The sequence below is a fragment of the Acromyrmex echinatior genome, chromosome 14 (genome assembly GCF_024713525.1).
Source record: "Acromyrmex echinatior isolate Ae372 chromosome 14, ASM2471352v2, whole genome shotgun sequence".
Classification (NCBI taxonomy): Eukaryota; Metazoa; Arthropoda; class Insecta; order Hymenoptera; family Formicidae; genus Acromyrmex; species Acromyrmex echinatior.
In genome coordinates this window covers 15,896-25,627 of record NC_141865.1, presented here as the reverse complement: position 1 = coordinate 25,627, position 9,732 = coordinate 15,896, and the positions used below count along the sequence as shown (strand labels likewise).

Genomic DNA, 9,732 nt, shown 5'->3' with positions numbered 1-9,732 from the left:
TCAAACAAAGAAGAAACATGTCTATAATTGGAGATGTTTTGTTAGCGAAGAAAAACAATTTTAATATATTTTATATTACACAACATTATTATAATTATAATATATGATTGCTTAAATAGTTTATATAGGCAATTATATAGAAAATACTATTGCACTTATCATTGGTGAATGACATTTAAGAGAAGACCATTATAAATTAATTTAACTCTGTATTTATTTCTAGTATTCATAAAATCTCGCTATCAGTAATAGGTCAAACGGACTTATATTATATTTAAAGCTACAAACGAAATCATTATCGAAGGAAAAGAGGAAAAGGGGAAGAAGCTAAAGGAGATGAGAGATGATTCATTTAATTATAAATAAAATGATTAAAAACACCAATATAGCAGTCAACACTCCAATGGCTACCCATTGTCCCCGATCTAAAACAAACGGAAAGTAACATCACATGCGTCACTCGAGATTCTTACGAGATCCATGCGAATCATTTACGAGATTAAATTGTGATTATATTTTTATGAAAATACTCTTATCATTTAACAATAATCCTGACTAGACAAAGATTACATTGAGATTTTGGAATAATTTTTCATATTGTTTTTTTTTACTTTGCCCATAAAAAATGTGGCAAACATTCTTTATTAGTTCATTTTAAATACGATAAAATTATATAAATTAAATAAAATCCATATCGTTTTAATGAGATCAATTATAACATTTATGTATTATAATTACTCACGAAATTATGTGTGTGATCAAATATATTAAAAACTTCATGAACTATTTAAAAACGTAGCACATATTATTATTAATAATTATTATTTTACATCCTTTTAATATATACTTTAAAAATTTTTAGGATTTTTAAAACATTGGACTAAAGATATAAATAATTTCGTGAGAAATTGTAAATAGCAATTTTAAAAAAATTAAGGAAATAGGAATATTTACAGTTGTTTACAGCTCACAATACAAATTGGTTCTTATATTTTATTCGTCAATTGTATTCTATATTTCTTTTTTCACAATTGGTCGTCGACGAGAAAAAAGAGATAACAATTTTTACTACGTCTTCATTCAATTACATATACAATCTACGCTCTCCTCAATTCGCACATATATATTATTTAACTGTCTCATGCAACTGTCTTCCCCAACAAAGAAAAATATATAATTATTATGTGTGAATGCATATATGTTTTAATACATTTTTCTTTTCAATTTTGAAAAGTTCTCACTCTGTTTATGAAGAAGTTTTTATATATATATATATATATATATATATATATATATATATATATTTCTTCAAAATAATCTCTAATAATTATATAAGATTTCTTTTTCTCTTTGAATTTTAATTCTGAAATAGATTCACAATCACTTCATAATTTTATAATTTATAGATTTAAACTATTTAATATTTTCTTAAATGTTTAAATCTTTAGGAAGATTTGATTCCTTAAACTTTTAATATTACATACATTTTACTCTAAGATTTAAAAAATTTTATTTTATACCTTTAAACTTTCTTAATTCTTTGCCTTGAAAAGAAGATTCTCTCAAATTAACGTTCCACATGTAGATTTTTAATTATTAGCTTTTTAAATTTTTTAATTTTTCAATCGTTTGTCATAATTTATTTTCTCTAAAATTTTAATCTTTTTAAATCTTTATCTTTTCCTAAATTATTTACTTGATTTATGCATTTATTTCTTCAATCCTTCCAGATATAGAACTAAAATATATTTCGAGATTATCCTGTACATTTCTTTAATGTTTAAGTTTATAAATAACTGTACTATTTCTGCAACATACAATTCTACTAACAATAATCCCTCGAAGATCTGGTCCGTCCTGATTTTGATATTATACTCACATTTGTCAAAAGAGGGCTCAATATCTTTGGTAATTATAATTATAACAAACTACGCAAACTTACGTAGCAACAGTTAAAATTAATTAGGTCTCATGTATTATAATACTTTGTTCTCTAAAATTTACATCGGCTGATATAATATATTCATCTATCATGATTTATGCCCCAAAATGCCACTCGTCTGCATCTAACTAAAGGATCTTAATTTTCTTATATTATCTTCATTTTATTTCTACTTACAATTAGTGCTAATAATAATTAAAAAGATATAGCAAAAATGCAACACATGATTAATGTTATTGGATGCTAAAACAAAAAATGTTAATAAAAATTTGAATTGATTATTTTTTTTAGTAAAAATTATAAAATTAGTCAATTATTTACTAAATTTATCTAAATTAAATTTCTAAATATTAGAATTAAAAAAAAGAAGCTATTAAATTATCTTTAATTATTAATATTACCTGTTCAAAATAGTTACAATTAATATTAGCTAATTATTAGCCAATAAATTATTTGTCCAAATTATTACAAATTTCTTAATTTTAAAATTACAAAGGAATATCAATTAATAATAATAAAATTACTATTACAATATCAAATTAAAATATAAATAAAAAAATTAAAAATGTAATTAATAACATACACAATTATTAACATAGTAGCAAAAATAATGTAACTGCTTTTTTAACATAATTTAGACATAATTTAGTAAATAATTTCATAGGACAAATAGTAATATTAATCCAGGTTATACGACAGCTAATTTTTTGCAATAATATATTACATACATTACATATAGGCTACCCATGTGCAACATCTCTCTCTTTTCGACGATAATTTTTAAACAAATTTAGGAATGATATTTTTATAATTTAATAGGAGATTGTAAATCTCTCTCTTTTAAATTTCTAAATATTTCTAAAATTATACTTGTTACATAAAACTCGAACTTGCGCTACAAATAGAATTAAGTACAAATAGAATTAAGTGTACTTTTCAGATTATAGACAATCTTTTTTTTCATCTAAACAATAATCTAAAGAATAATTAATTTATTAAAAACAATTCAATGACGTCAATAAAAAATACTGTAACATTTTAAAAGCATTATTTGTATCCTCTTTTTATACATATATGTATGTATTAGGTCATCTAAAAAGTATCCGCGGTACTTTGTCACTAGATATATGACCATCAACACACATCTAGTGACAAAAAACCGCGGATACTTTTTAGATGACAATATTTCTTGTTATATATATTATATATTGTGTTTGTGTTTATATTGTATTTTTAAAACTATTCAGATTGAAAATGTATCCGAAAATGTTACAATATCTTTTATTGGTACCCTCAAATTGTTTAAAGGCGCAAGACAATTAGCATGACAATTAATCATTGGAACACAAAAAACAATTGGCGATTGTGGTAGATAAAGAGGAAAGAGAGGAAGGTTTGTTATCAGAAACAAGATCGGTGACGCTGGATGTCACCGGAGTAGTAGGAGCGGGAATGTAATTGTTATAGTTACCATTACTCATATGCAGCACCTTAGCCATCTTCTTCATGGTAGCGTCCAACTTGGAATCAGTCGTCTCTAATTCATTCCCGAATTCATCCAACATCCTGTGAAAAATTCATCTTGACATGTTGCAATAATAATATAATACATTAATAATAAATTTTTAGTTATATACATTTCATTATTATCAATAATATTATTGTTATGTGTAATTTCTTATATTTTAATTATAAGAAAAATAAAAAATTTATGATATATTAATATTTTATAATTTTTTAAACTAAAAAAAATAATAAAATATTAGCTTACACAGCTTGTTCGTCTAGTTCACTGTTGATTTGCCTGGATACTGTTTTTAATGTACCAACTGTTTCCCCAATCATATCCAACTGTTCGTCCTGCTGTCTCATCATAGAATTTTGCTGTTGCATTGTATCACTGAGAAACTGTCTGTTTGGACTATCTATTTCATTTTCTAGCTTGCTGTATTTAGTAGTGCCATGATTAGCCGGCACTCTCGCAGGGCTGTTGTCTAAAAGCGGCTAAAAATATATAATACATCAAATATCATAACATAATTATCACAGATATATAACAAATGAAATTGTTGAAATTAAAATAATACACAACAAATAAGAATTAAAAACTCTAAATAATTCAACTGAATCTTTAGTGTTTAAATAATTCCATGTGAATTTATATATTCATATCCAATCCTGTAAACTGTATGTCAAATTTAATTTTTAGTCGTAAAACGCAATCCTAACAGATTAGAATAATAATATCACAAATGAAATTGACAAACAATTTAATAATATTGATGAACAGACATCTTAAAAAAATATAATGTAAAATAAATTTGCTTCTATTTATTTATATATATTGTAAGACTGTACACATACTTATCGTACGTATTTAATGTTTAAAATTTTGTAAATACTAAATTATCAATGAAAAAATGAAAAATATGATACTTATCATAAATAAAATAAGAAAAAGAAACTAAAGATAAAAATCGTTTCCTGCGAATTTTTGGAGACACAATTTTCTCTTACATAAATACCATTATAGCGAAACTTAATTAAGTTTAATATCGAAAAAAATTAATATTGTGTATACCATTATCGTTTGCGAGAATTAGACCGATTTATTAATTCTATAACGTGTGAACCATCAAAATAATGCTACTTGATAAGACATAACGAATCACTTTATTGAGGTTAGAATCACTGAAATGCGTCAACGGCGTCAACTCTAACAGCAAAACGATATTGTTCAATACTGACAAAAAAATTGGACGCAATACCGACAGATGTCACTGTCGCTGAATAAAGCTGAAAACAGCTGAAGATAGCTGCGAATTGTTATATTTATAAACATTTTAATTTTAATTTTGAAAAATCCACTTTTAATTTAATGAAAATAATGAATTTATCTCAATATTTCAAAAGATAAAAAAAAACGTTATTTTCATTAGTTCAGCGTTAATTAAAATAAATAGATGAAAGAAAATTCACAATTCAGAACTATGAATGAAGGTTTAAATTTGATAAAGAAATTCATATTCGATTTAAACTCGAATTTAGATTTCAACTTGTGACAAATGTCAAATTACTTAGGTTACAATGAGTGTTTTGTAAGCATAGAGATTTAAAAAAAACCTTATATATATTCGTAACATATAAGATTATGTATAGGTTAAGATATGAAAAATTTAAATTCATTATAGAAACCCAATTTAATACTGAAAATTACTACTGGTATTAAATTTTTGTAAAAAAATATATCTCTTAAATTTTAATTTCTTAAACTTTTAATGTTAATCTGAGATGTATTACAGTCATTCAAAATATATATATATATATATGAGGCATTTCCATGTGATATAAATGCTATTAAATGTCAATATTATATGTATATATAGGTGTGTTAACTTTAGTAAATGTATATAATAAGGCTCAGTTTCACAACTCATGGTTAGCTCTATCGAGATTCAACTTATTCATTATCTCTTTTCAATTCTAGAAAAAGATGAGAAATAAGTTGAACCTCAATTAAGAGTTAACTGTGAGTTGTGAAACTGGGCCTTATTAGTTAGAATGTATATATTGACTACAGTAAATTACAATAAGTGTATATATATATATATATATATATATATATATATATTTAATTCTTTGAATTAACCCTTTGGCTATAATATTTTATATATATATATATATATATATATATATATGTATTTATATATAATATTAGTGTAAGTGCTGTACATTCTTAAAATAGAAAAAAGATTAATGATGAAAGATTATATATTCGTTGGGATTATTCTTTGAGTTCCTTGTTAAACGATTGAAATTGTCGGACTTGCACTGAGTACATTTTCGACTCATTTCTTTTTTTCTCACTTACTTTTACTTTTCAAATTTCTTCAATTTTTCTTGTTTTTGTTTTTTTCATACCAATTATTCAGACGCACTGCTTATGTTCTTTAATTGTTTTCTGGTTGCAACATATATGTACAATTTAATACTTACAATTAGCATGCTAAATACAGTTATATGATGTGGAATATAAGTAAAGCGAAACGCAATGTATATACAAACCTGTCTTGCTGTGCTGTCACGATCCCGACTTCTGCTTAAGTTCAGTTTGTCCTTCATGATCTGCGAAAGTTTTAATAAGCGAATAGAGCCATTAGGGTGATATTAGTCTCGCAAACGCGGGCACTTTCATGAACGTGTTAATATATGTAACGAAGCATTGCGTGACTATGAATCGTAATGCAAATATAGCAATATATAAGTAATTGCAGTGATTATGTACAATATAAATTACATTACGTGTTATATATTATTATATGTTATATTTATCTTATGTAATTTAAAAAGTGGATATTAGATATTTAATAAGTAACCGTAATATGAGGCAATTTTTAATTGCTTGCCAAAGTAACTCGAAAAGAAAATAGATTTTCCTCTGTATATAGAACTATTTTTTAAGTATCAATTAAATATTTAATTAATTACCTTGACTTCCTCTCGTGCCTGCTCAATGAAACTCCGTTGAACGGTCAACTCCTTGTTGTCGATTTTGAACTTTGTTGGATTTTTTTCAACGATACGTACACACGTATTAAGGACGATATAAAAAATTCAAATTTAAATTAAAAAGTAGATTTAAATTTGATATAAATTTCGACATTTATCTAAATTTCAATTTCAAACTTGAATTCATTTAAATACAAATTTGACGTTAAATTCAAATTCAAATAGATATCCGTATTCATGCAAATCAAATTCAAATTCAATTACAGTAAATTGTATTGGAATGTTTCAGATTGAAAAAGGATATAGATAGTATCCTCGAGGTCGTCAAGATCCCACTCGATGGAACGAAGTGCTTTCCGCAGTTCGGTGGTGGTCCAATCGAGTTCGTCTGTACGTGAGATTGCAGTAGCTGAACCACTCAGCGGTATACCGGTCGGCGACGCGATCGCGACATTCTGCAGTTCGCTCCAACGACCGTACAAGCCGCGATTCTTGTTCAACGCCTTGCACACCTCGCTGAAACAGTCCAAGCCAATTAAAGCACATTGCCGATCACGTAATAGCTTAAATCTAAACAAATTCACATAAAGCACTGCAGATACATCCAAATCAATCAATGATACACGTCCTAGTGTAAAAAAACACGGCGATTCAAATTTAAATCCATATTCAATCTAACATTCGAATTTTAAATCTTAATTTAAATTCAAATTAAATTTACACTTTCATATTTATGCTTAAATATTTATATTTATCATTATTTTTTGTATAAAATATGTGATTTATCTCTATAAAAATATTTTTACGCAAATTATAAATATAATTTCATGCAAAATTATTCAGATAAAGTTCTCTTTGTACTATTTGTATTTTTTTCAATTTTTATCGTAAGATAATTAGAGGAGATAATTGAGGAGCATTCAAAATGCATTTTGTCGAAAATTTCAATTTTTAGTTAGACGTAGTGTTCAAAGATTTATATTATAAGTTACTCTGAGACGTTCAGAAAGCATTTTTTCATCGTTAATTTATATACTGAAAAAACAAACATTTCGAAGTGTATTATGTTTTTTAACTAGAGACAAACAAAGTGCATTTGTTTAACATTTTTTGCAATTGTTTAGCAATTTTGTTCAATATTTCGCATCCTACTGATTGACTTGTTATTTTCTGTAAAGTGCGTAATTTTCTTATGTGTGGAATTTTTTTTCTTGTTTTCTGAAAATTACAAATTTTGGACAAAATGTATTTTGAAAGTCTGCTCTTTAACTCCAATTCTTTATATATAAATATTACAAGACAAATTAATATCTCATATATATATATATATATATATATATATATATATATATATATATATATATCAAACATACATTATACACATTATTATATTTTATATTACATTATCATTTATTAATGCAATTCTGTAACAACACCAATATTTACTCCATTATGTATTCTAATATTTTTAATTGCAATGTTATATTAATTAATTAAACATTGCATTAAACTTTTATTAGAAATTTCTTTCACTCAAATTCAAAGATTACAATAAATTATTACAATATCTAATAATTATTATACAAACAATTTTACGGTATCTCCGTCCGAACTGTATCTAATCTTTAGGGAAAAAATCATAGATATTTCGCGTAGATAGAGCTCCTTTTATTACAGACATATCTACATTAAAAAAAAAAACGTTTCGATCGCTCCATTTCTTTCACCGAAAGAATCATGTCGACAAATTCTATCAACGCGCAACATCGTGCAACATTTATACAAAGGATCCATCACACGTATTGGTCTGTCACGTCAGAGAATTATCCCCTGTCAAAGCAATATGTCAGTCGGAGATAACTATCGCGACGAGAGGTGACATTTCTTGAAACAAAAATGATAACGTCCGTTATCACATAAATTTTTAGTATCTAATCCGACGATATCACGCCGATATCCAATATTGGTTAATTGATCCTCTTATCGGTCGCGCCGTTATCGGCGTGTTTGCAAGCGCTTACACTTCTCCGCGCGCTCACTCACGCTCACGATCGCTACCCTCCACCCACCCCTTGACAGCCCTTTCTCGGAGAAAAAAAAAGTCACGGCGATGACACGCAGGGGATTAATTCGCACTCGAAAACGATCATCCCCTCTATCCTTTCCTTTTTCTTTTCTTTCGTCAGATTCGTGCCGATTCGTGCCGATTCGTGCGACGCATGTCGATCGCGCGGAGGAAAAATCGATGCACTTGCTCCTTGGCTCCTTCCCCCGCGGCGCACTTACTCCTTGACGACAAAGAACGGGTTCTCCAGCGTCATTCCTCTATCCGCTCCGTCTTTAAATTTAAAGCCTGGGCCGCGGCCTGTCTCGCCGTGACGGCCGCGCGGCACCCTCTGTGGAAGCGCGCTCGCGCCTCGGCCGCTCGCTCATCGGTGGGACGAGATTCTCGAGCGCAACCGGAGGTCCCCTCCGAGGAACGGCGCGCTCGCTGGGGCTCTGAGACTCGCGCTTGGGAACTGCACCCGCGGCGCGCGATCCCGTCTTCCGTCGTCTGGTATGGTCTAATACGACCTGCGGAGGGGGTGCGCGAACAGTCAAGTCTGTTAGTGTCGTAAGAGCTGCGATCTCGGCCTCGGCGGTGTTTCACTCGTAACAATCGTAACCGCGTTGGCGTGACGTTTGACGTGGTTTGACGTCTGCTCCGATTCCGGCGCAACGCACCGCTATTTATTTGACTCACCCCCGCGGACGCGAGCGCCCCATTGCGGCGCGTCGTGGCGTAATACCGTACGACGCTGACAATCGTCGTCGCTACGATATTGATTCGCCACACGATTATACGGCGTTCAGAGATATCATGAGCAAGAAAAAAGGCCTTAAGTAAGAAATTGAACAGTTTTAGAGACGTTTGTAATGAGATTTTAAGTAAAACTTAAGTTAAAAGACCTGGCCCACAAAAAACTTAGGTAGTAATGCCAGTGTCACTACGCATTAGAGATTGAAGATTGCGAATTAAGGATTAGAATTCGACCAATCAGATAGTTTTAATTTTAATCCGTTTTATTCTAATTGGCTGAATTCTAATCCTTATTTCATAATCCTCAATCTTCAATGCGTAGTGTGACATGGGCATAAGGTCGAAATCAGATTACACATCCTACATATTAAAAATTGAGATCGAGTTGCCACTACGAATGCTTTGAAGCATTTGATTAACCAATCGGAAGAAAGAATTTTACTAATTGACCAATCAAAAAATGCTTTGAAGCATTCATAGC

General features: G+C 29.0%; 1 protein-coding gene across 2 annotated transcripts; it reads right to left on the bottom strand.

The window, feature by feature from the left end:
- Window positions 1-36: 36 nt before the first annotated feature.
- LOC105152754 (syntaxin-6) lies at window positions 37-9,195 on the bottom strand. 2 transcript variants are annotated; one of them, XM_011067186.2, is made up of 7 exons: window positions 8,738-9,193; window positions 6,756-6,967; window positions 6,431-6,525; window positions 6,008-6,067; window positions 3,714-3,946; window positions 3,414-3,508; window positions 37-425 (listed from the first exon to the last, which is right to left on the bottom strand). In XM_011067186.2, exons 1-7 carry the CDS (start codon window positions 8,770-8,772, stop codon window positions 349-351), a joined length of 807 nt encoding a protein of 268 aa, XP_011065488.1. In that variant the 5' UTR covers window positions 8,773-9,193; the 3' UTR covers window positions 37-348. The 2 variants fall into 2 exon arrangements, with proteins under 2 accessions (XP_011065488.1, XP_011065487.1); XM_011067185.2 differs by lacking the exon at window positions 37-425 and having other exon boundaries at window positions 980-3,508; window positions 8,738-9,195.
- Between the last annotated feature and the right edge of the window lie 537 nt (window positions 9,196-9,732).

What these genes read in the sequence shown, in the direction of transcription:
- LOC105152754 (XM_011067185.2), bottom strand. Translation starts at nt 8,772, where the DNA reads ATGACGCTGGAGAACCCGTTCTTTGTCGTCAAGGA. An exon ending in CGACCTCGAGGATACTATCT is followed by an intron (nt 6,526 to 6,755) that starts ATATCCTTTTTC and finishes ATACGTGTGTAC; the next exon opens with GTATCGTTGAAAAAAATCCA. An exon ending in GAACTAGACGAACAAGCTGT is followed by an intron (nt 3,509 to 3,713) that starts GTAAGCTAATAT and finishes AATTTTTCACAG; the next exon opens with GATGTTGGATGAATTCGGGA.